This window comes from Macaca thibetana, chromosome 7, assembly GCF_024542745.1.
Source record: "Macaca thibetana thibetana isolate TM-01 chromosome 7, ASM2454274v1, whole genome shotgun sequence".
Lineage (NCBI taxonomy): Eukaryota > Metazoa > Chordata > Mammalia > Primates > Cercopithecidae > Macaca > Macaca thibetana.
In genome coordinates, this window is record NC_065584.1 from 32,171,768 (window position 1) to 32,198,674 (window position 26,907).

The 26,907-nt window shown below is 48.8% G+C and overlaps 3 protein-coding genes across 6 annotated transcripts in view; 2 read left to right on the forward strand and 1 right to left on the reverse strand.

The window, feature by feature from the left end:
• ACYP1 (acylphosphatase 1) overlaps nucleotides 1-26,907 on the forward strand; it is an 820,450-nt gene that overhangs the window by 410,841 nt on the left and 382,702 nt on the right. The gene's annotated exons all lie outside the window — the stretch shown is intronic.
• Nucleotides 1-26,907, forward strand: part of TMED10 (transmembrane p24 trafficking protein 10) — a 553,877-nt gene that overhangs the window by 222,316 nt on the left and 304,654 nt on the right. The window lies entirely within an intron of this gene.
• JDP2 (Jun dimerization protein 2) overlaps nucleotides 1-26,907 on the reverse strand; it is a 42,884-nt gene that overhangs the window by 10,995 nt on the left and 4,982 nt on the right. For all 3 annotated transcript variants that reach the window (XM_050798906.1, XM_050798908.1, XM_050798907.1), the window contains exon 2: nucleotides 21,570-21,793. In XM_050798906.1, the coding sequence (XP_050654863.1) occupies nucleotides 21,570-21,770 (201 nt within the window). In that variant the 5' untranslated portion in view covers nucleotides 21,771-21,793. The remainder of the gene's footprint in view (nucleotides 1-21,569; nucleotides 21,794-26,907) is intronic.

Genomic DNA, 26,907 nt, shown 5'->3' on the forward strand with positions numbered 1-26,907 from the left:
GAGTCAGCTGCAGAGGCGCCTCGTCAACACCGCCACACCCAAGCACCTCCCAGTCCCTTGGCCTTCTTTGAAACCGAACCAGAAGTGACAGCTCCTCTGGCTGACCTGTATCTGGGAAAATAGAAACCTGGCTGAAATTGATTCCGCCCAACCTTAACCTCACCCCCAACAAGGCCAAGGTAACCGTGACGACAGGCAGAGGGAAGGAACTGGAGGAAGTGGCTGGCGGTGCAATCTCCCTTCGGCCAGGAGGGTTTGCCCACAAACTGCCAAGGTGATGTGTGCAGCCTGGGTACTGCAGGACCTTGTGTCCTCCCCTGAGCAACCAACCTCTGTCCTCCAAGGCTTCACTCCCTACCCCCGCCCTGCACATGGCCTTATTCCACAGAAAGTCAGAAGCAGACGGAAGCTGCTTTAGCAGCAATGCAAAGAGATTCAGAGCTGGAAGAAAGTTTAAGAGATCAACTGGGCCAGGCTGAGGCCCAGGTCAGGGGCCACTCCTCCTCCCCTCTCCAGTCACATTCATCCCCTCCTGCATCACCCTCTACTCCAAATGTCTCACCCTTCTCCAAGGCAGCCACGCCCTCTCAGCCTTGAGTGAGATATCCTTCCTTTCCCACTTGGTTAAACTCTTACTCAACCTCGAGAGTAAACATCACCTCCTCCAGGAAGGGTCCTTTGACTCCCCAGATAGAATCAGCTGCTTTTAGCTAAAAACAGAACTACCATTCAACCCAGCAATCCCATTCCTGAGTATATACCCAAAGGAATAGAAATCGTTCTACCATAAAGACACATGCATGTGTATGTTCATTGCAGCACTATTCACCATAGCAAAGACACGGAATCAACCTGAATGCTCAATGACAGATTGGATAAAGAAAATGTGGTACATATATACCATGGAATATTATGCAGCCATAAAAAGGAACAGGATCATGTCTTTTGTGGGAATATGTATGGAGCTCAGGTTATTATCCTTAGCACACTACTACAGGAACAGAAAACCAAATACTGCATGTTCTCACTGATAAGTGGGAGCTAAATGATGACAACACATGGACACAAAGGGGGAACAACACACACTGGGGCCTATTTGAGGGTGGAAGTTGGGAGGAGGGAGAGGATCAGAAAAAATAACTATTGGCTACTAGGCTTAGAACCTGGGTGATGAAATAATCTGTACAACAAACCCTTGTGACACGAATCTACCTATATAACATATCTGCACATGTACCCCTGAACCTAAAATAAAAGTTAAAAAAGAAAAAGAATCTGCTGCTTTTTTGGCGCTGCTACAGCACTGTAGGAGTCTCCATCGTATCCTACCACAAGCCTTGGTTTGTGTGGGTGCCTGTTTTCCCTGCTAGCCTGGAGGACGGGACCTGAGCATCCCTGGCACCTGGTACAGCGCATGGCACTCAGGAGGGGCTCAACAAATGTCACTCAGATGAATGACTGGAATTCAGGATTCCGGAGAGAGATGCTACAGGCTTGGGTTCTTTCATTACAAAGTGACTTATTACCCGTGTTTGGATCTACATGGCCTTTTCCCCAGCACTCACGGAAGCTTTCTCTGCTGGGGTGGCCTCTTCTCTCTGTTTATAGTAGGCCAGCAAAGCTTGGAGACTGGAGCCTGCCTTCCCTAGAAGCACACTGGCTGAAGGCAGAGTTTAGATTTGGGGGCACAGGCCCCTGATAGCTATGGCAAGTCTGCATGAGTCCTAAGCAGGCCAGGAAAAAATGTAGGGTATGTGCTGAGGCCTAGAGCCCCCAGTTCCACAGCCACCACCAGCTTCCAAGCCCAGCCCCAGGCCTTTCCTGCACCCATTCCCCCAACCTTGGCTGGTATCTCCCAATGAGGCAAGATGTTCCCAAACTCCCATCCTCACACCTTCCCCATTGAAACTGTGCTGCATCACCCCTAAATCCTCACGCTGCTATTTAAGAGCTGCCCAGAGATGTAGAAAACATCTGTTAAGGTCCCACCAGACATGAGACAGGCGTTTGGCAGAGCCCCTCTGCCTTCATGCCTCACAGCTAACTTGGAGACTCTCCCCAGCCCTCCCTGGGACTCCTTCGTCCCCAGAGTCAGGGCTGCTGCCTCCTCCTTCCTGGTGCTTCTTGAATTCTCTAAAGCATTTGCCCATGTGTGGGAGAAAGACGGTAGAGAGTATTTGTACCACACGCGGCTCTGACATCTGAACCCGGAACCCCAAACTGGCTGACAATGATTTGTTTCTGCAGATACAGCTGGAAGAACCAGGATGTTTGAGGAGGAGGCAGCTCAATACATTTAAAGAACCATGAGATGCGGGCTGGGGGTGGGAGGGGAGCATGCTTTTCCCTGTTGGCAAACTTAGCGTTGGCTCTGTTTTCCCGTAGTTTCCCAGGAAGGCCCAAGGGCAAGGTCATCTGGATCCCAGCAGTGAGGGGTGCTGCTGCTCCACACTTCACATTGGATGGAGAGACCTGGGGACTTAGGACCATGAGGGTCCTCGTGTGGAGCAGCCCCGCCTCACCCAGACCTCTCCTCAGACAGCCTGTTCTCAAGTCCCTGCCACAGCTGACTGGACGAGGCACGAGCGGCTGAGCCGAGCTGTACTCACTGTCCTGGAATTTTAAATTGGTCTGGGAGATGCTGAGTGCTGGACTGAGGGGTCATGCAGGGCCGGGCAGCCAACTTCAGTCACAGGCCCGGAGAGGCAGGAACATCGGGCTGTGAAGTTTAGGGTGAGCAGAGACCACAGACCACGTGGCAAGAGAGAAACAACCACGCAGCTCCATGATGGGGTCAGGGAGACAAGGAAGCAGGCAAAGAGAGGGAAAGGGGAATGGAGAGAAGAGCCGGGCCTGGAGCAAGGAAAGGCAGGCGGGGTGGCCAAGGCACACATTTAAGCAAGTGCAGGGTCAGCACCAGAGAGGGAGCACCTCCTGCATGCCATGCCCCAGGCACCTCACCCAGGCTTGCTCACCTCACCAGGCCCTGAGACAGAGTGTGCCCCACAAACAGGTAGACAGACATAGAGACAGTGGGACAGAGAAACACAGATCACAGACATGAAGAAGGGGAGAGAGAGAGAGAGAGGCAGCGCCACAGGGAGAGAAACATGCAGAGATGTGGACGGAAGCCAACGGTACCGACAGAGGAACAGACAGTCGACAGACAGAAGACACACAGAGAAAGATGCTGTCTTGGTCCTCTTGATGCCACCCTGGTAAGAACTGACTATGCTTCTTGTCACTGGGACTGTGAATCTGTCCTGAAAATTCCTCCTTTGGCTTGAAGGGAGTTTGAGAAGGTTTCTGCCACATGCCACTGAAAGATGCCTGGGACACCAAGCTTCTACCCTTGGAGGTCAGGTGATGCCAGGGGCTAATGGAGGAGCTGAAGATGGTCCTTAGCGATCAGGGGAGAAATCCCACCCAGGAGCGATGTTCCTAAAACCGCTGAGAAAGCAGCAGAGCTTGGATGCGGAAGGGCCCTTGAGCAGCAGCTAAGAAAAGGCAGAGGTGGGTCACCTCGGTTGGTACCAAAGCCCCTGGACTAGGGGCTCCCAGCAGGAAACAGGTGTTTATTTAAAGGAGATTAGTGAGGGAACTACTTACAGGGTGTGGACAGCGCTTAGGGAACCCGGGAGTTCCAGTGGAGTCACTAACACTTCCGGCCTGAAGCGGCTAGGGTCAGGAGAGATGATTGGAACCCAGGGAGAGCTGTCACCTAGCCACGGCAGAGGGTCACCAGACAGGAGCTGTGCTCTTTGGTAGAGGAACACAGCCACAGCCCAACAGGTGCCCAACAGGGAGGGATCAGGGGAATGAATACCCCAAATTCTTTTCCAAGGCTGTTCTCAAGTCCCTGCCACAGCTGACTGGACGAGGCACGAGCGGCTGAGCCGAGCTGTACTCACTGTCCTGGAATTTTAAATTGGTCTGGGAGATGCTGAGTGCTGGACTGAGGGGTCATGCAGGGCCGGGCAACCAACTTCAGTCACAGGCCCGGAGAGGCAGGAACATCGGGCTGTGAAGTTTAGGGTGAGCAGAGACCACAGACCACGTGGCAAGAGAGAAACAACCACGCAGCTCCAAGAGGGGGTCAGGGAGACAAAGAAACAGGCAAAGAGAGGGAAAGGGGGATGGAGCCTCTTAATGGCCAAGTTCAACCAGGAGCCAGAGTGGAAGGACTCCTGGGTAATGTCGTCCATTGATATGGGCCACCTGGGGCACAGAGCAGGGTAAAACGGGAATGGACCTGATGGGCAAAGAGGACTGTTCCGTGTGTGAATCTATCTCTGTGATTGACATAAGTCCACCCCCAGTCCTGGCCCCAGTCAGGGCCTGCAGGCAGGAGTCAATGACAGCAGCACTTGGGAGATTCCTACAGGGATTCACAGGGTCATCCCCACAGTGAGCACTTCCTGGACGTTTGCCAGGAGTCAGGCACTGTGGAGTGTGGCTGACCGACAGCACCATCAGCCTCACCTGAGCACTTGTTAGAAATGCAGTCTTGAAGGCCACCAGGACCTACTGAATCAGGGTCTGCATGCAGTACATGCGCACGCAGATTTGTGTGCCCAGACAAGTTTGCCCTGGAGCCAGTTAAGGACTCAAACAGGCCATTTAGCAGGTCGTAATGATTCCACCTGCAAAATACATCTCTAAGGTGTCCACCACATTCTCCATCCCTGCTGCCTCCAGCCTGGTCCAAGCCCTCGTCGCCTCTGCCCTGTAAGACTGCAATGGCTCCTAAGGGCTCTCCCTGGCTAAAACACAAGTCAGCTCCTCTGCTTACAACCCTCCAACAGCTTCCATCACATGTGACCCACAGAACCGAGAAAACCCGGCCCCTCCTGCCTCTCTAACCTTCCACTACATCGCCCTCCTCTACCCCTCAACGCCCAACAACAGGCCTCCTTCCTCTCCCTCAAAACAACAAGTTCTTCCCTGTCCCCTGGGTTTGCACTTGCTGCTCCTTCTGCTGCCACTTCTTGACTTCTTTACTGACCACCCTAAACTGAAAGCCCTGTCCTGTTACCATCTCCCTGTGTATTTCCTTCAAGGTGCGTTCACTAATAGCACTTACCTTTTTCACAGGCATGTTTGCCTGCCCACTGTCAGTTTCCCATGAAAACCTTAGTTAATCTATTCATAGTTAATCTATATAAATATCTCAGTCTATCATCACCTTCACCACTATCACTCAGCCACCAGAGCTGAGCATGGCACAGAATGGGTGTTTATTAACTAAATTAACTACATTTAATTTGCTGTCCCAGTAAGTCACCCAGCACGGCTCTATCAGCTTCCCTGCTTTTGCAGATGAGGAAACTACGAATATCAAAGCTGCGTAGATGCTCAGTGACAGCTCAGGATTCGAATCCAGGTCTTTGGGCCCCAGGGCCCGAGCACATCCCGCTCTTCAAGGGGTGGGTGGTCTAAGCGTGGTCACTGCCCTTAGAGTTAGAAGTATTTAACATGTTTTAAAAAACGTTATTGCACAGTTTACATGAAGGTGTAACATTCAAGCTCCACGGTTTAAAGGAAGGGACGTCACCAGCTCCTCTCCGGCCTAACCCTCACCCATTTCTGTGTTTCTCACGCCCAGTCTGCAGGTGGCATGGCATTTCCGCAGTGACAAACAGCAGCCCAGATGTGATTTTGAATTCTGACTTTTCATAAGCGTTTTCAAAAATACAGCTTGCAGGACCCACAACGAGACAGAATGAGAAAGAGAAATGACATTCTCAACCCAAGGCACTGAAAATAAGAAACTCTCACATGGACAAAGAAAGGAAGTAATAAGTGAAAATAGAGAAATAAGAAAAACCAAAAAACCCTAGCACTAACCAGAGTAGCACAGGTCCGAAGGGCTCCGTCTCATGCTAAGAATTGTCGCCTGGGCAGAGAGAACCAGGCTAATCTGAGACTTGAGGCATCAGAGTTGACAGTGTGAGCTTTGGTTGGTGGGGCTGGGGGGTGGTCTTTAAGACCTGAGTTCCTCCACAAGCTCTGCTGTAGACCAGCTGTGTGCTCCTGGGCAAGTTACTTGGCCTCTCTGAGCCTCCATTCCTCACTGGTACAGGAAGGTACTGAGCCCTGCCACACATGGTAGTGATGGGGACTGGGTTCCAGCCCAGAGCCAGGAGCACAGGAAGAGTTCCATGATGCCAGCTTCCCTGCCTGCCTTCCCAGGCAAGGCGGAGGCGGTGCTATTGCAGCAGCGGCACACTGGCCTGCCTCGGGGCAGAATGCGGCACAGAAAGGAGACCTGCGAGAGGGAGGAGCAGGGTGGGGGGTTCTGGGCGTGCTGAGCTGTCAGTGAGCAGACCTGGAGTAACAGCCCCGCAGCCTCCAAATCTAGCCTCGAGCCACGCACAGCCAGCCAGGCCCACCAGGGCCCCCCTGTATGGAGGAGCCACATTTCAACACCAGGGACCCATGAGCACCCTGGGAAGTAAACACCCAAATACCAAACATACCAGACATTCCCCCACATAAACAGGGCTACACTGAGCCAGGGGCTGCGGTCCTTCCCCACTCCCCCACCCCCCATCAACAAAGTAGGGCAGTTCAGGGACAAGACCGTGGCCTGCCCAGCCAGCTAGGCCCACAGCCTCCTCCCACCCCAGGAGGGAGGAATGAGGAAACCCCAGGGGCTCTCAGCCAACTCCCTTGCTGACCCCCAGCAGCCTGCAGGGGCCAGGCCCTCCCAGCATCCCCCATGGGGCTGAGCTGTTGGAAACTCTCTGCCCTCCTGTCTCTCCCATCATCTCTTGCCAGGCCTTCTTACTCAGTGGCCAAGGTCTGGACCTCAGCTGTGAAATACTGAGCTGTTTCAGTGAACAGCGGGCAGGGCTTTAGGAGAAAATTCAAGACAAATGGTCAGTCTAAGGCTGGGGTTGCAAACTCACATCACCTCAGGGGTCAAGCAAGCAACTCACCATTAGTGAGGGAGGAGGGCTGGATGGGGCGGTGCCCACCCCTCCTGCCATGGGAGGGGACACTACCCCAGTGGGATGCAGGCTCAGTGCTGCTAATTCTTCCAAGTTTTCAAAAATATATAAATTTTTAAAGTAAAATCTCCCAATTTGGAATGTCAGCAACAAATTCCATTTTGAAAGGAACACCACATGAGCCAAACAAAACACATCTGCGGGCTGCACTGGCCCACGGCTGCGGGTTCATGACCTCCGGCAGGTGGCTGACCCTAGTGCACTTGTCCTCAGGAGCCTGGGCTCTGGTCACCACAGTGCCCTACTCTGTGACCTCGAGTCAATCAGGTCAGCTCTCAGGTCCTGGGGCTCATCTTTAATAAGCACAAGTAGCTCCCAGTTCTCACTAACCTTCAAACACACCTGCAAGGTGGGTCTCAGAGGCCTTATTTTACAAGTGAGAAAACTGAGGCTCAGCGAGGTGGAGTGTCTGCCCGAGGCTGCCGAGCTGGGAAAAGACAGGGATTGACTCCATTCCATCAGGCTACCTTCCACACGGTGGGCTGGACTAAAATCTCTGCAAAGTCCTTTCCAGCTCTGACTTCTCTGGGTTTTTATTCATCCAGCCTTCAAGGGTAGCGTAGGCCTGCTTGAGGGGAGAAGGGGTGGGATGTAGGAAGGATGCCCCCTAACTTCTTATAAGAAGTTTCTTAGCTGGGCACAGTGGTGTACACCGGTAGTCCCAGCCACTCAGGAGGCTGAGGCTGGAGGACTGCTTGAGCCCAGGATGTTGAGACCGCAGTGAGCCATGATTGTGCCACTGCACTCCAGCCCGGGCAACAGAGCGAGACTCTGTCTCAAGAAAAAGAAAAGAGAAGTTTCTGCTTTTACAGACTCTTAGTGCCAGGGGCTCTTGGAAGCACCAAGGCTAATCCCCAGATTTTACAGATGAGGAAACTGAGTCCCAGAGAAGGAAATGGCTTGCTCTTGAAGACAGGGATTGGATCTTCACAGACCAGCCCACAGGACACTGCTCAGTCCATCCTCCTGGGAGGCTCTGCCTGACTGTGCATCATCCCTCTTTCCTGAATTTTCCATGCCCTGGACCCACTCCCCGACACCTGCCCATCCTCTGACCTTGCCTTTCCAGTCTCCTGCTTCTTCCCATCCCTTCGGGGCTGTTTTCCAGGTCCCATCCTTGGCCTGCTACTCTCCTCACTCGATATGCATGGCCTGTGGGTCTCTGTTTTCATTTGCCCAATGGTTTCAGCCACCACCCATACACTAATGCCAACCAAATCTGGATTTGCAGACCCAAATATCCAAGTGCCTGCTGGACCAGACGCTCAATGTGGATGTCCCTGAGGGCTCACTACCAGCCTCGCCATAACCCCATCCCTCTTGTTATCTCCAATTTTGATCACACCAGCCATCCAATTCTAGATTTTAAATCTTCCTCAGATTTGCTCCCCCCATCCGCCCCCACTGTCACTTTCCAGGCCCACTCTCTTTCCTGGACCACTGCCCCAGGCCCCCAGGAGGCCTCCAGATCCTGCACAACCATCCTCCACCCCAGCCATCAGAAGGAATCTTTCTAAAATGCAAATCTGACCCAGTTACTGTCCACCTTACCCTCAGGATGAGGCCCAAGCTCCTATGTCAAATGAGGTTGCTGACACTTGGCCCCACCTGCTGTGTTCTTACCACCTGTTGATCCCAGGGTTCCACTCTATGCTCCTGAAACACTGAGGTGCTACATACCGTACGCTTCCCTGGCCTGCATGCCTTTGCCCTGCTGTCCCCTTAGCTTACTTCTCATGTCTCCTGTACATGCAGCTGGAGCATCACCTCCCACAGGAAGCCCTCCCTGATTTTCATGCCCTGTAGGCTGAGGAGGTGTCCCTCTGCTCTGAGCGTATCCTGGCCCCTACTGTATTATATTCTATTCTCTGTTTCTGACTCCTCCGTTAAACTGGGAGTTCCACAAGGGCAAAGTCTGCATCTTACTGACTTTTTGTGTGCTCAGCACCTTGCATGGTTAGGGAGGAAGGGAGGCCTGATCCACAGAGCTGGTGACCTGGGCAAGAACCCAGAACTCCTGACTCCAAGTCCAGGGCTCTTTCCACTTCACTTCAGCTGCCCCCAACACCAGGATGTAATCAAGCACATTCACCTGTGAACAAACCCACACACTGGACGCTGTGCTCACTCAAATCAGCTCAGCCAACCACCAGGTGAAGGCTCTGAACAAGAGCTGGCAGAGGCAATGGCTCCACCTGCCAACATGAGTCACTCGGCTCCCATGGCTGGGGGCGCGGGTGGATAAGCCATTGCTCTGTGTGCACAGCATCTACAGGAAACGGTGGGGAGCAGGGCTGCAAACTAAGCTCCAGCCTTAGATTCTGCAACTGAGAAGACCCAGAGACCCTGGATCCTGGCTGCAACCTCAGGTCAGGAACTCAAGGCCAGAAAAGGGAAATGAGTGCGCCCAGGTCCTGGGTCAGACAGTGACAGGACCAACTGGAAGGCTACTGCTTTCTGGGAAGAGGCAGGGGACACCCTCTGTATGAACTGAAAGCCTGACACCCTACAATCTTTGTGGGGCATCAGAGCCCACGGGTGGATCCTTCCAAACTGACTCCTCGGTCTCCTCACATCTCAGCAAGATGCAGCATGTCTCTGATCACGGCCCTCCCAACTCCCCTTGTCCATAGTAAAAACCTTCTTCTGCATTAACAGATCCCCAAAAACAATAGGCCGCCGAGGTGTGAGGCTGGTTTATATGAACAGAATAGGAAAAGGCCATTCTCTCAAAAACCAGTGGAGAACAGTCCCATTTCCACAGCTAAGAAAAGACAGCATTGTGTTTGGAACAAAGCCTGAGAAAGCCAGCTAGGCAGGGTGACACCCATTTACAGCCGGTTTTGCTAAGGAAAGAGCAAACACTGTTACTACAAAAGTGAGAACGAGTCCAGGAGATGCAGGAAAAATCACCTTGGCACAGACAGAAAACCTAACACTGAAGAGGAAAAGAGATGATGATTGCTAGGAAATCCTTTTGCTGGAGAAGAGCTATTTGGGGAAGGATGTCTTTTGCTGAAATATGTCTATTTCAGGCCCATTTCATATTTATGATTTAGTGGGGTCTCATTTCCCACTAGGCAATCAATCTGTTTTCTTGTCCAATTGACAGTCACTTCAAAAGATAAGAAAAGGAGAGAAATGGTGGCCCCCACAAGACCCTCACCACCCCCAAAAGACTGGTAAGAAGCAGAATGCATCTGGTAGGGAAAAATCTGTCTTCTTCTCAAAGAGTTAATAATACAGCTGAAACTGACTCTTTAACAACAACAAATGGTGTAATATGCCTTGATTACACTGGGTCAAAAATGGAGACAAGAGCTCCTGCAAAATGACTCTATCTACAATTAAATGAAAATGCAGTCGTTGCACAGAATATTTATGAACAAGGCTGTTCTGAAAGTCCCGAGCTGGCCAAAGTAGGAGAACATTTCAAGTGCCATCTTATTAAAGCCTTTGAAAGTCATTTGTCTTTCATCATGAAGGTGAAAAACAAGGTCCTTGGCTTAATTATTCTCTACCAAGGCAGTTCCATTTAATCTGTATGCAGGGTGTGTGGCTAAAACGTGCATTTCAGCCAATCTTTTCAAGCACAAGGCACAGATAACAGACAAATCTCCCAGCAAAGGCAAACTCTCCATCAAGAATACTGAACACCAGCTAATATAAACCCCACCGAGGTGAGAGGGCCACACAGTTCACAACCAGGAATATCTGGCCCGGAGGATGGAAGAGGGGTTTTACCAAGAGTGATTTATTTAAGGAGATGGATGCAATTTAGGTGCAGAGAGGAGGTATGGAAGGGCTTTGCCATACTGAGGCAGATGGAGTCGGACACAGAGCTCCCCATTGCCAGGGCTACGGAGTGGATGCTCAGTTATCAGACCAGAACTGCTGAGAACTCTGGGTCAGCGGCAGTAAATGAGGGCTCCTTTGGCATGAGAACAGCTTCTCTGATTCTCTCTTCTAAAACAATGAAGGAACCAGCCTATTGACAAGCTTGGCAGCTTAATTAATTGGGAAGTCCCTTAGGGCACAGACACGGCGATGTTGAGCATCTCAAGACATGGAAATAACTGGTTTGGAAACGCTAAGGTGTTTGCTGACTCAGAAGGCAACCCCTGCCTTACACAGATTCAGGGGACCATAAGCATTAATGAGTATCCAATGGCAGGTGGACCCATCTAGGAAGCTTGAGATAGGTGTTGAGAAAAATGTGGTTTTAGATCCTTTATTCTCAGAATCTTTGCCAGTCAGAGCTGGAAGGGGCGACCATGTAGACATGCTCTGCATGTGCAGAGAGCATCAGAATGCCCTGGGGGGCTTATTGCATCACGGATTTCTGGGCCCCACCCTTTAGAGAGTGTGCTTCAGTATGTTTAGGTGAAGACCCAAGAATCTGCACTTCTAACAAGCTCCCAGATGCTGACCCCACTTTAAGTAGCATCCATTGGTTTCAGCAACAGAAACATCTTGTTCAAATGATACCACAAAATACTCAACAGGTTAAGGCAGTATATATTTTACTTATGGGCTTACTTAAGGGCTTACAATTGCATCATATCCTTATTATAGTCATTCATTGAGAACAAAAAGATGTGTTTTGGCTGGTGCAAAACCTTTAACTCAGAGGTTATCTGGGATATTTGCAGGTTTCTGATAATCTTGTATCCAAATTATTCCTGTCTTTTGTTTTTCTTGCACATTCAGATTAGTAGTTAGTTACAGATGGTAGGTAGGTAATAGCTAGCTAGCTAGCTAGCTAGCTAGCTAGATAGATAGGCTGGGCGCAGTGGCTCACGCCTGTAATCTCAGCACTTTGGGAGGCCAAGGCGGGCGGATCACTTTGAGCTCAGGTGTTCGAGACCAGCCTGGGCAACATGGCAAAACCCCGTCTCTACTAAAAATACAAAAATTAGCGAGGCATGGTGGCGCACACCTGTAATCCCAGCTATTCAGGAGGCTGAGGCAGGAGAATCACTTGAACCCCAGGCTGGAGTGCAGTGAGCCGAGATCACACCACTGCACTCCAGCCTGGGTGACAGTGAGACTCTACCTCAAAAAAAAAAAAAAAAAAAGGTAGATAGATAATAGATAATGCCTCATCAGCTTGCTTTCCACTCTCAAGATGCTCATCAGTTAATGCGAAGTAGCAGGAAGAGCTTTGTTCGGAAGTCTATGTAAAATAGATTAACCTGGCACCAGCTGTCACCTTGGCAGTGCTCTCCAAGGTGTTAGATCTGATAACTAATAGGTATGAGCATGTGTGTGGATCTTGTCTTTTTAAAATAATAGATAAAATTATGCTTTAAAAATAAGACCCTGGCAAGTGATTTAATCTTCTGAGACTCAGCTCCCTAACAACTCATGCTACCAATAACACTACCTCATAGGGTTGTTGGAACAGATCAGAGATGATGTCTACAAAAGAAGTTTGCAACTATAAAGTGCATTGCTTGTGTATGACTTCTGACCTGGACACAGATGTCCTCGCTCCTTCAAAGACCTGGGCTGGTTTCTTACCTGAATTACCAGGGTTTTCAGCTAATGGCTACAGGTTAGAACACCTGCCAGCCCCACTCAGACCAACTGAATCAGGATCAATATTTTTGAAAGACTTTCCGGGGAATTCTAATCAGTAGTCAGAGTTAGAAACTGCTGTTCTATACCATATATCCTCCCTAGTTCTATATTAAATCCTATCAGATTGTTCTCCTTGCTCCTGGATAGATACTAGCAATAAAAAGGAAAAAAGGCTTCTTCACTGCCACTGGTCTAAAAGGGGATTTTAATAACCCTAGCAACTAATTCTGGAACATTGCTACACACTGGGGGATTTGCATACATTATTCCTTTTCAGCCTCCCCACAACCCTGTAAGGCAGATATTCTTCTTCTCCATTTTTAAAAGAGCTTTATTGGGATCAAACTCACACATACCATACAATTTGTCCATTAAAGTGTACAATTCGCCAACTTGTATTATATCCAGAGTTGTGCAACCATCACAAAAATCAATTTGAGAACATTTTCATCACCCCCAAAAGAAACCTCATATCCCTTGGGCATCACTCCCCACTCCTCCCATCTCCCCACCCCTAGGCAACTGGCTCTACTTCCTGTCTCTATGAATTTGCCTGTTCTGGACATTTCATCTAAATGGAACCACACAGTATGTGGTCTCTTGTGGCTGGCTTCTTTTACGCAGCATAACATTTTCAAGGTTCATCCATATTACAGCATGTATCAGTTCTTCATTCCTTTCTATGGCTAAATAATAATCCATTGTATAGATAGACCATGTTTTATTTATTCATGTACCAATTGATGGACATTTGAGCTGCTTCCACTTTGGAGCTATTGTGAATAATGCCACTATAAACGTTCAGGTACGTTTTTGTGTGGACACGTTTTCCTTCCTGTTGGGTATATATGTAGGAGTGAAATTGCTGGATCGCATGGGAACTCTGTTTAGCCCTTTGAGGAACCACCAGACTGTTTTCCAAAGTGGCTGCATCATTTTACATTCCCACAATCAATTCATGACGACAGCTTCTCCACATTCTCACCAATATCTGTTATTATCTTTTTCCATTATAGTCATCCCAGTGGGTGCAAAATAGTATCTCATCATGGTTTTGACTTGTATTTCCTTGATGGCTATGATGTTGAGCATTTTTTCATGTGCTTATTCACCATTTATATATTTTCTTTGGAGAAATGAATATTGAGATCCTTTGCCCATTTTTCTACTGGGTTATTTGTCTTATTATTGACATGTAATCATTATTTATATATTCCAGATGCAAGTCCCTCATTAGATCTACGATTTGCAAAAATTTTCTCTCATTCTATGGATTGTCCTTTTACTTTGTCTCCTTTGAAGTACCAAAGTTTTTAATTTTGATGATGTCCAATTTATTTTTTATTTTGTTGCTTTTATTTTTGGCATAAAATCTAAGAAACCACTACCTAATCCAAGGTCACAAAGATTTATGGCTGTTGTCTTCTAAGAGTTTTCTAGTTTTCACTCTTAAATTTAGTTCTTTGATCCATTTTGAGATAATTTATGGATATGGTACTAGGTACTAGGTAGGGGTCTGTTCCCCCTAATTTTACAAGGGATGAAATTGAATTTCAAACATCTAGTGAACTCTCCAGAGCCAAACCATTCCAGTGCAGCAGTCCTGCTTTGCTACATTGCCTCCAAAAAGGCAAGGGTTTTTATTTGCGGGGGTTGGGGAGTTGGTAGGGCGTAGGGAGGACTACAGAGGCAAACCACAGAGAAGTTTGTCAGCATACACATGCACTATGCTCAGTGAAAGAGGACCCTGCAGTCACAGAGCAGAGCACAGTCAATGAGCCCCAGCATATGGCAGGTTGTACACAACCTCGAGGGGTGGCTAAACCCAGAGGAGGCCCAGGCCCTCACTCCCAGCACTTTCACATCCTGCCTGAATCCATCCGTAAGTTCCTCTAGATCTCCATGCTCCAACCTCAGGCCAGGTTGCCTTGTGCCTTTTGGGCACAGTAGAAGGAAGAAAGATTTAAATGGCTTCACAGTTGTTCAGTCAGATGAGCCTCCCCCAGGAGAGGACTCAGTTTCCCAACTCTGAGTCCATGTTGCCAGTGGACCTGGAAACATCAAAGTAAGATGGCAGGATTGACAGAAGGGTTGACAGCCCATCTTAAGGCTGCTAAAAAAGCTGATGGTTGATGGGAATCCAACGATGACATTAACACCACAGGAAACAAGATAAGGGGTCACAGAAGGCAGCTTAGGGGAAAACAGAGGCTTGAAGAGCCTTCTCATTTATAGTTTGTGATGATAACTAAAACTCCAGCTGCATCTAAACTGCATAAACAACCAGAAACTGGAAAGTCTGCTTGCTTCCCTGAAACCCAGGTCATAGGCTAACACTTTAGAAAGCCCAGTGCTGTCAGAATAGGTAGTTCACTACACATGGAATCAGTCTCTAACAAAGGTAATTTATGGACATACTGCACTACAGTCAAGGTCATCTTTCACACAGCATCTCATTTAATCTTCATGGTGAAGCTCTATCATGAGGACGTGGATCCAGTCGCCATGTGGAGTATGTGCAGGAAGCTGCACTACTTTGGAAAGGGCAGTTTGGATTTCCTCCTGTTACAGATGAGGAAACGAGCTAACTTTTCCAAGGTTATGCTAGGAATGAGTGAGAGAGCCAGACTTTGAACCCAGAACTTGCACCCAAGCCCAGAGCTCTTCCCAGGCCCCAGAAGCAGCCCCTCTGGTTAGGAAGCCTGGATGTGCCCTGCTCCCACAACACCTCAGACCACCCACCATTTCCGAGGGCAAAATACCCTCAGGTCAATACAAGCCCATGAAACAGGTTTTTGATTCAATTATAAAAACTACCTTGCATGATCAACACATTTGAAAAGTGAGTCACAAGCCTACCTTACATCTGTGTCTTCGTAAGTGCCAGGCATCATGTGAAACCTTTAGCAGCATTAGTTCATTTCATTATCATAGCAACAGCAGGGCTTGGTGACTCACACCTGTAATCCCAGCACTTTGGGAGGCCGAGATGGGAGGATCGCTCGAGCCCAGGAGTCCACAAACAGCCTGGGCAACATGGCGAAACCCCCATCTCTACAAAAAATACAAAAATTAGCCAGGCCTGGTGACATGTGCCTGCAGTCCCAGCTACTCAGGGGGCTGAGGTGGGAGGATTGCTTGAGCTCAGGAGGTCAAGGCTGCAGTGAGTCAAGATCGTGCCACTGCACTCCAGCCTGGGCAACAGAGTGAGAACCTGTCTCAAAAAAAAAAAAAAAAAAAAAAAAAAAAAATCATAACAACACTAAAAGGTAGGTATTATTATCATCCTCACTTTAAGATATTAATAGAAAACCTAAGAAGCTGTAAGGCTTCCTGAGCTTTTCAGAGGTGTCTGATTTCTGCTAAGGACGTAGAGATCCAGCCACATCCTCACCACCACCTCTCTAAGGGACCCTGTGCTAGGATAACACTGGGTGTGACCAACTTCTGATTTTAAATAAAAGCCTCAGAACCCTTGTGAATGCTCTGGATATGGTATCAAATAAGACTAAACACCACAGAGGCCAATGTTAAACACACTCATAGCTGCCTTTAACTATCACTCATTCTCCCTCAACTTTAAATTTTTTTTTAAGCTAACAGCTTTTGAAAATGTGCTAACAAAGTAACGGAACTAAAGTGGAAATTACAGATTTCAAAGATGAGTTGGGAGATTCTGTTCCAAGAGAGGACAGATTGGACCTCTCTGCCAAACAAGTATGAGACAAAAAAAGCATCTGAGTCAGGGGGAAGAAGGCCAATGCTATTCCAAAAGCCACAATTAAAAACCAATTATGCAAAGCTTGCTAAAAAATGTCAGTGGGCTGCCTTTACGTTTCAAATCACTAAAAACACAAGCGCACTTAGGCCAACATTTACCCAGCACATCAGCTGGTTTGGGGCAACTTTTTCTGCTCAGGCTAAACATGGATGCACGTCTTGGTCTCTGTTATGAACAAAGTCTGGGAAGACCACCTGGGGCTGAGTGAACACGGCTTCCAAGGCCGCTCTATGGTCCATGGATTCCTATTCACACTTCATCCAGGGGCCCTGGAGAAGACAGGAAGTCACCAATGTGAAATTCACAGACAGTTAAGTCTCCTCTCCATCTCTGAAAATGATGAGGACACGGATCCAGTCCCTGTGTGGAATACACACAGGAAGCTGCCCTGTGTTGGAAAGGGCAGTTGCTGATGATACATACACACCGATTCCTCAGGGTGACACCCTCAGAAAGCTCCCTAATAAGGATCAGAAGAGCCTGAGGACAGGAAGAAACCACTTAGAGTCACATTCCCAAAAGTAGCTGAGTCATCTCTGAGCCTACTAGCTATACAACTTCCCAGGCTTCTACCCTCGGAGATTCTGATTCCATGGGCCTGGGGTGGGGTCTGGAAATTTATATTTTTTAAGAAATTTCCCAAAGTGTTTTGATGACCAGTCACATTTTGGAATGATTGGTTTGATTTTTGTTGTATTTTCTTTTTTTCTGCCTGAAGTCAATGAAATTCAGAAATAGCAAAATCTAATGAACAATGGCTGAAGATAAGAACTGGGAAGTAGAGCGATCAAGGAATAGAAAGTTTAAGTGACTTGCCAAGTTGACACAGCTCATAATGTTCAAACCAACAAGCAAGGTCCGTGGGACATAAATATGGGACACAGACTCAAAATCAGGTTGGCAACACAGACCGTGTGAAGTGGGCTGGGGGTAAGACATCAGTGAGTAGTGGGGACTGCGGTGAACTCAAGGCTGTACACAAATACAGCAGGCATCTGCTCCTCAGCTCCAACCTCTTGTTGCGTCTAAGGGTGTGGCTTTAAGTGGCTAGATGTTCTGGTTTTTTAAAAGAAGCCAGAAAGTCCACATTTCCTGGCTTTTAAATATGGCAATTCATTCAATTTTTTAAAAAAGAAAACCACACTGTGATTTTGTTAAAAAAGAAAGAAAAAGCAAACCACCCTGTGAACAAGATTCATCTGCAGGCCGACGCCTGCCCCTGGAATGCCAGTGTGCAGTCTCTTTCCTGAAAGGTCATCCAGTTTAGCCTCCCTTGAACTCTTGAGTTCCCTCTAGAGCACGGAGAGGTGGCCAGAGGGTGAGGGGTCCTGTCTAGCAGGTTGATTAGAAAGTGTCTGGTGTGCGTATGTGTGTGTGCAAGGGTGGGGCTTCGGGCCTCCCTCCCCTCCCAACTGAAAATGCATTCCAGACCCAGAGGCAGGGTGTGACCACCACAGCCACAGCTCCCTGGGAGATGACCTGGGAAGGGCCAAGATCTTCAGGCCAATAGGGACTGGTTGGTGGAGGAGTGCAGCTGTGAGGGGCTACAGAGGAAAAGTCAAGGAAGGAAAGCTCTGGAGAAAGCCAGAGAGCAAAGCTGTCCTGAAAGGCAATACTAGAAAAGAAAGGAGAAAGAAGCAACAGCTTTAAAAATTCCACAACCCAGGAAATGACGTTCCCAGAGTCCCTGGCCAATCATCAAAATGAGCAGTCTTGCCACTGCCACGTCCTTGGTCTGCTTAATTTTTCTTCATGGTGCTGACCACGAACTCACCTTATATATTGTGTATTAATTTGCTTACTTTTGGATGCCCTCACTGCAATATATAGCGCCGAGAGATGCAAGGCTTTGACTCTTTTATCTGCAGTTCGGTTCCCAGCGCCTGGTGCAGTGCTCAGCACATAGTAGATGCTTAACAAATATGGCTTGAACAAACGGACTGCAGGCAAGCAGTTGGCACCAAAACAGTTTAACGTCATGTGTTGACCATGTAATAATAACGACATCAGCACAAAGCACTTTATAATTCACAAAACCTGTCGTTGAACTTAATTCCTCCCATTTTCTTTTACTGAATTGCTCCGTTCGTTTGGATACAGCCCAGGAGACTGCTGGCCTCTGCAAGGCGAACAGCCCAAGAACCACCTCTGACAGAGCTGCCTGCACGGCGGCTCAGCTGGCTCGCTCTCTCTCTCCCATTTCTCTCTCTCTCTCTCTCTCTCTCTGGGGACTAGGAGACAATGAGGCTGCAGAACTGAAGGGCTCAGCACTCACCGGGCAATGTCATAAAAATGATTGAACATTCCGGGGCCAGGTTCATCCAACCTCCCCAGCTCAACAGAGCTCTGGTTAGAAGTCTGGGAGGGGTATAGAGGCATGGGAGGCCACACAGCATGTGGGCTCAAGACAGACTGCCTGAGCTCATTTCCCAGCTACTGACCTTGGACCTGCCTCAGCCTTGTTGACCTCATCTGTAATGTGGATATAACAACAACAATAACAACACTAATTACTTCAGAGGGTACTTGTGCAGCGTAAATGAGGTACTTTACAAAGAGACCTAGTACCATGCCTAGGACTTAGCTCAGCACAAGTGACACCCGGCTGTAATGGCGGCACACCGGGCCCCAGTGCTATCACTTCCCAGCAGTGTGACCCTGAGTGACTGAACTCCCTCCCTAGACCTCAAACTCTTCTCTAATATGGGGGTAACCTGGACTCCAGGACTGAATAAGGAATGAATGAAGTCATGCATGTTAAGTACTTTGTGCAGGTCCTGGGACATATTAAATGCTTAATGAGCTAGTATCTGATTATTATTCAAGAAATTTTTACTAGTCTAAAATGCCAATATGAAAATCCACTCAAGGCAGTTTGCCATATGCAAATAAATCTTTAGACCATAGATTCTTCAGTTGCAAGTTTCTTTCCCCACCCCCCTTTAGGTTTTAGTTACTCTAAGAATTAGCTCTCCCAGCCCCTGGAGATCTGACCTAGGAGGCATTTGGAGGTGGGTTCACAGTGCAGGGCTGGCATCCCTCTACATCGGTACAATCTCGCTGCTCCATCTGCCTCTTCGCCCCCACAACACTGCAGTCTGACAGCGAGGGAGAGGACATGCAAATATGCCCTAAAAACGGCTTGTTATTTTCACGGCCTGGATGGTGCACGTCTGTGGGTGCCTGTGAGGACAGCATGTCACTGTTGGGTACAGGGCAGATGCCACCAATTTGGGGGTGGTGTAAAATGTAAAAATACCCAACCCAAATAAAAGTGGCTTCTCCAAAAAAAAAAAAAAAAAAAAAAAAAAGGGAAGAGTTCCTCCAGTGCCTTTTGCAGAGGAGAGAGGTGGTAACTCAGCCCCCCAGGCGAATCTCAGCTTGGCCACCTCTGCCCAAGACACCTGGCTCCTCATCAACCCCATGCACAGCCTTAGTGCCCATGAAACTGCTCAGCTATTGGCTCCAAATGGCAATTTTACTGTGGAATGACCCAGAAACAGATGCTCTCAAGTTACAGACCTGGGAAGGTGAGGAGCAGAGGGCCAAAAGACAAGGACCCTGCATCATGAAGACAGAACACTAAATAAGCTGGGAAGTGCTCCAACAACACATTGGCTTTCAAGATCAATTCAGAAGAATATAATCACAGTCAACTCACATCTTGTAATCCACAGTCTTTAGTTGGCACCTATGATGGACCTCATCCACGTGTCTTGAGCACAAACGGCTAACAGGGTCCAGGCAGTAGAGGTAAATGAAGACAGATGGTAGTAGCAAAAGCAAAACCAACAATATAAGCAGGATCAAGAATAACAGGGAGGTGCAGGGGCCTGTGGCCTACTGGAAAGAGGAAACAGTAAAGTACCTCCGTCCACCCCCACTGAACCATTGCCATGCCAGAACAGGGCAGTGTATGACGAGATCTTCCAATTTTTTAATCAAAATTTTCAAGTGAAATGTGGGTTCGCGTTTCTTTTAAAACACTGAGCTGGCCAAACAAAATACATCTGAGAGCCAGGTCCAGCCTGCAAATGGCCAGTTTGCCACCACAGCCAAGCCCCCAACAGTCCTCTGCAGTTTTTAGATACCTGTCAGGAGAAGGGGAGCTGAGAAATAGTTGCCTAATATCCCCAGCTCTCCCCTGCGGTTACCCAGACACCCTTCTCCATGCAGAAAGCCCTCTCTCTCTAGCACTTCCAGCACTTCAGCCCCCGAAGCTCCCCCCAGGCTCACCTTTGCCTGTGAACCCTCCCTCCAAGCACAGCTGCTATTCCCAGCTGCTCAGCCGCTTTCTGTGCCCTCCCCATCCCAGCCTCTTCCCCACCTTCCACCACAGGCTCCTCCTTTCCAGGGGGCAGCTACTCTGGCAGGCCTCTGTAGAAACGGCACTGCTGGGAACCTTGCTGGGGCAGGCCTTCCGACAAACGGCCAGCCCTGGGCAAGTAGCCGGGGGCATGCCCCGCATAGATCCTCGGCCATGCCGGGGACTGCTGCTGCTCACCAGTGCCCTGAGGAAAGGGCTCATGAGAGCTGCAGGTACAACGGACCCGAGGAGGGGTCCCTTGCAAATGCCACATGTGGGTGCTCCACGTGTGGGTCCTGGGCAAGTGCCATCTAAGGCGGACACTGCTGGCTGACCGAGGCCATGCCCAGCTCTGGCAGCTGCTTGGGAAGGGAGGCCGCACTACTCTTCCTCCAAGTTCCCTGGTTCAGCGGCAGAAAGGGCCAAGAGGGGTGGAGGTCATGATGTGACTAATGATAATTTTAAAAGATAACCTAATATTGGCATTCTCTTGTCTACTTTGCAAAACATGTACACATTCCCACTCCCATGATCTCCCCTGATCCACCCACCACCCCAGAGAGATGGCCGAGATATTGCTGTTCATTACTGTTATTATTATCACTCTTCCCCCCGCCCCTCGGAGAACCAGAGACAGGTTAAATATCCTCCCCTGGCCCAGTGCTTCTCCAGTGTTAACATGTCCACGAATCCCTGGGGGATCTTGTTAAGATGCAGATTCTGATTCAGAAGCCTGGAGCGAGGCCTGGGATTCCGCATTTCTGATAACCCCGGGGTGGTATGGATGCTACTGGTCCTCAGACTCCACTTTGAATAGCAAGGTTAAGGTCCCACAGTGGGTTTAGGGCCAGACCTGGAATCTGCCAGGGGTAAAAGACTCGCTCACCTCACTTTTCACGGGCTGGGGCCTCTTGCCCAGTTTCACCTCCAGGAAGTGCAAGGGTGCAATCATGGCCCCGAGGTTGCGGATGTCAGCGTATTTCAGCTCCTCCACAGTCAGGGCCGAGCTGGGGAGTCCGGTCAGGGGGCCAAGCCCTGGCAAGGAGCCTGCGGTCACCGAAGGGTCCGGGATCTGCCCAGGCATCATAGCAGGAGGAGCGGCAGGCCAGCCTGGAGTGGGCAGGAAAAGAGCAGGACAGTCAGCCAGGTCAGGGGCTCCAGGAGGGCTCAAGCCCCTCGTCTTGCCAGGACTGTCACTTCTTTCACCACTGTTCCCCTGAATCCCTTTCCCACCCAGCTACTCTTCCTGCCGTAAAGTCCTTCCTGTTACAGAGGAAAAGTTGCTCAATTAACTCACACCAAGGTCACCCTTGGCACTGCCAGGAGTGTCTGCCTTTTTTATTTTGAAGGCAATGCTTGACCCAGTCATAGGCAACATGTATTCAGCCTTTGCTCTGTGCCAGGCCCCACAGTAATCCTGTAGTCAGTCCCATTAGGCTGGATCAGAGGTCATTACACAGAGGAAGTAGCCAAGCTTAGAACGATAATTTGCTCAAGGTTGTACACAGTTAAAACTGGTGGAGCTGGGATTTCAATGGCAGCATACAGTCTCTGAAGAGAGTGAATTATAACGGCGGAACCTCAAGCACCTTCACACCTGTTTCAGAGGAAGCTATTTTTGGTCTGGCATGGTGCCTCCCCTCCAATCACACATCCTATTCTGCATACTTGTTAAGACACCGTGAATAGGAGATGAAGCAAAGCTAAGTTAAAGGTGAGTATGTGTGATATCTATGAGGAAGGGACTGAGGCAAAGCAGGTGGAATTAATTAGCATGTGCTTTCTGTGTGAAACCCAGTACCAGAAAACTCCTCCATGCCCTCATGCCCTCCCCCCCCTTTTTTTTTTTTTTTCCAGGCTGGAGTGCAGTGGCGTGATCTCGGCTCACTGCAACCTCCGCCTCCCAGGTTCAAGCAATTCTCCTGCCTCAGCCTCCCGAGTAGCTGAAATTACAGGCACGTGCCACCACACCCAGCTAATTTTTGTATTTTTAGTAGAAACAGGATTTCCTCATGTTAGCCAGGCTGGTCTTGAACTCCTGGCCTCAAGTGATCTACCCACCTCAGCCTCCCAAAGTGCTGGGATCATAGGCGTGAGCCACCACACCTGGCTACCTCCATGGTCTCTTCATTCTCAGAGCAAACACATATTCCAGCTGTGCCAGACCAAAAAGGTGTACGAGGGAAGACAGATTCAGACATGGAAGAAGGATGTAAATTAGACAGGTCAACACCAAGGGAATTCTTCCCTTCACTGGGGGAAGCTCATGGGGAAGAAACGGTCATTTCAAGGCACAGATGGCAGTGAAGAAAGCTGGTCTGCCAATCAAGCCAGTCCCTTGAAGGGCTCCTCCTACCCACCCATCCATCCAGTTACTGACCACCTACTATCAGCCAGCAGGCCCTAGGAATATGGAGGTCAGATGTGCAGTCTTAGCTTTGGAGCAGCCTTATAAGTAGCATGTTAGTACGAAACTGCTCTTAGATTCTAGTCCTGGAAAGGAAATCATTTCTCCCTCTTCTTACCTTTCTGCCTAGGGCCATAAAATCAAAATCCTCACTGGCTTAGCACTTCTGAGGGAAAATCTTTGGCCTATCCTTCCATCTTTACCTGTCTCTTCCCATGGAGAGAGATGTATTTGGCAGAAGAGGGAAGATCTGATGTCCATCGGACAAGGCTTCTCTGCTGGGCAGTTAATCTACTCAGATGGCCACACGGTTCTTGGGCTCTCTGTCTCCTGCAGGAGTGGCCTTGGAGGGTGACCCTTGACAACCACCTGTCCCCATTCCACTTCCCAGGTCTAGATCATTCCAGAGAGGGGCATTCATGAACCTGTTTTGGCCACAAGTGCAAGTCATATTCTCCATCTCCATTTCACTTTCGAAGGTGAAATTTGGTTCCCTGTCCAAGTCCAGAGTCTATTTCCCAATAAGTTCTATTTCTCTAAGAGGAAAAGTATGTGAGTAATTTGTATCCTCAAGCACAAAGGTTTCCACTGGCCATCCCTTTGTCTAAAGCAAGGTGTCTAAAGCAAGGTGCCTGGGAATGGGAAGTGGACCTGCCGTTTCATCCTCAGTATGCCTGCTGCATCGGTCATAAAGCCTCTGCCCATAGCTCCCTGGCTTGCCCCAGAGGTTTTCTTTGGTATCCTCAGGCTCCTCTATCTGTGCTCTATCTACTGTACTTCCCACATCTGGTCCTCTTAGCACACCTTCCCACTCACATCCTTTCTCTACTTCCTTCACCCAGTGTCCCTGGGCCATCGGAAAAAGGTGTGAGACTCAATCACATTGAATTACAGTCTTAGAGCTGAAGGAGGCCCTGTGCTCATCTAAACCACATCCTCATTTTGACAGGAGGAAACTAAAGCTCAGAGAGGCTAAATGGCCTCCCCAAGGTCACACAGCTGCAGAGGATTGGAGCCACGGCTCGACTCCTGGTCCCAGGGTTTTAGACCAAAGCTTTCTCACTCTGCCTTTTTTGTTTCCCTTCCTGGGGTCCAATAGGTAATGATGCCTTCAGCAGAAGGAATGACTTTCTCATGATGGGCTTTCAGACACCAGCCCATAGTAGAGGGTCACTGTCGTGCACAGAGGACCCTCCACCCCCCATGGAGATCCAGGTTTAGGAAGTTCCCTGAATAACTCCATGGTAGCCTGTGTGGCAGCCCAGACATAGAAATAGCCCCTGAGACCTCTTGCATGTGGGTGTTCAATGTCCTCTGATCCCCCAAACTCTGAACTGGACTGGAGCCTAGTGCAGTAAGAGAGCCTTCTCTCAGCCCTCTGGAATGGAACCTGCAATGCAGAGAGGGCCGCAGCCTGCCACGTAGGAGGCTGCTCCGGGGCACTGTAGATGAGCTACATGTCTCCCCTGGCCTCCTCTAAGGAGAACAGGGAAGGAGCCAGCAGGAAGACCTATTCCTTGTAGCAAAACTGTGCCGGGAACAAACCATGTGGCCATGTGGCCAGCAGCGCAGTGATTCCAGGTGGTAAGCAGCAGTCACGGCTGGTTGTCGCCCAGGTGACCCCAGTGCTTAGCATCATTTCTGGCGCAGAAAAGGTCATCAATAATACTTGCTGAAGTAAGAACTAAGTAAATAAATGAATGAACAAATGACAGCAAATTCACAGCAGAGCAAAATTCAGCAAATGGGGTAAGAATCCGTCTCTGGAAGCTTAGATGCTCATTATCAGGCTGTAATTTCACCTCCAAGTTATTCATTCCCACGGTAGACCCCAAGAAAAACACTCCAGAGGCTTCTGTGTATTTCCCTGCCTAAACCTTCCATCTCTGGGAGATGGAAGCCAGACCCCATTCTGTTCCGGGAATGATAGGCTGTTTGCAACTTCTGTTTATTCTCACACAGATGGTAGAAATGAGACACTAACAAATGATCCCAAAATATAACGAATTTTCTGCTACTGTGGAACCCCCTGAAGGGGCGGCCACCCTCTGGGAGCGGGGCCCCCTAAATTTTGCCATTCCTGTTCCCCTGTGAATCCATCCCAGTGACAAGCCTCACCCGGGAGACGAGGCACTAGTCTTTCCTTTGTAGAAGCAAAAGTCCCCTATCTTTCCGCCCCCTATAAAAGAGCCCCCTAACTGCTCAGATACAAACCACAAAGCCCTCAGCCATGCCATTCCTAGGAGACAACCACAGCAGCTGACATTCACCAGCCGGAAGTCATCCTAAACATCTCTGGTAGGGGGGCACAGAAGATGGAGGAGCTGAGCAGCTGCCTTTCATAATTGGATCCTCATTAACTGCAAAGAGCTGGCTGACAATCTAAGGCAGAAAGGCAACTTTAGTGATTTGAAAAATAAAACAATTTGATGTGATTTAAGGATCTATAAAAAGGGGGAGGGGGGCAGTGGAGGTGGCAGCGGCAAGGAACCAATAACATCCAGAAGGGACTTACCCACTTCAAGGAAGACTTAGGAAGGATGACAAGAGGTGAAATCATCTCCCACACTGGTTGTTCCATACGGAAACAATTTAGTAGGAAAAGAAGAACTACGCACTAAAAGCTTCAGGAGAAGAACCCAGAGTTTTTTCCCTTCAGGGCCCAGGAGGTCTGAAAGGCAGATAAACATCCTCGGTGTCCCCATGAGTAACTAGGGGGCACAAATAAGGAGCAAGCTCTATACATTGGCAGAACACCAACACTGGGAAATGGGGCTTGTGCCTCAAAATATAGGCCTGGAATCCAAGAAGACTTTGGCAATGCGGGACACTGACCAGGAATAAGTTGGAAGTCAGCCAATGAAGGAAAGCTGGGTGAAGCACACATCCAAGATGGCGACTGACTAGCAAGGCATGAATCAGATAGATGAGGTTCAGAAGGTCACAGTAGACCCTAAGCTGTTGTTGATCCTAAGATTATGATGCAGCTCCCCAAAAGCCAGCTTGAAGAAAATGGGGACCAGATGGATCTAAGAGGAAAGAACTTGAAAAAAAAAAAAAAAAGGTCTGATAGCTGTACTCTCTACTCTTCCTCAGTGGCCTGTGGGCACACAGTTAGGGCACTGCCTTGTACAAGCAGAAGAAAAGCCACAAAACATTTCAAGTCTAGGAAATAGAGCCTCCTGGGAGATACTAATATGAAGTATCATTTCAGCCAAAAGAAAAGCTAAAAGTAACTTATTAAGCTTTTTCCTCTGGTTTTCTTCTCTCATTTTTTTGTATGTAAATCTGTAAGATATTAGGTTAATGGCAAAAACCGTGATTACTTTTGCACAAACCTAACGCCTTAAATCTTTTTTTTTTTTTTTTGAGACAGAGTTTCATTCTTGTTGCCCAGGCTGGAGTGCAATGGCATGATCTCAGCTCACCACAACCTCCACCTCCCGGGTTCAAGTGATTCTCCTGCCTCAGCCTCAAGTAGCTGGGATTACAGGCTTGCACCACCATGCCTGGCTAATTTTTTAGTAGAGACGGGGTTTCTCCATGTTGGTCAGGCTGGTCTTGAACTCCCAACCTCAGGTGATCTGCCCGCCTCGGCCTCCCAAAGTGCTGGGATTACAGGCATGAGCCACCATGCCCGGTCCTTAAATCTTTTTTAATGGAAGTGTCTATAAATAAATAACAGTCTTGTTTTATGAGTCAAATTTATAAGGGCCATTCTTGTTAGAAAGTGCCCCAAAATCAGCATTTTCATCCAGAATGGCAAAGACAGGTAAATAAAAAGAGGTTAAGAGAAACTTAGCATCTGCATCATGAA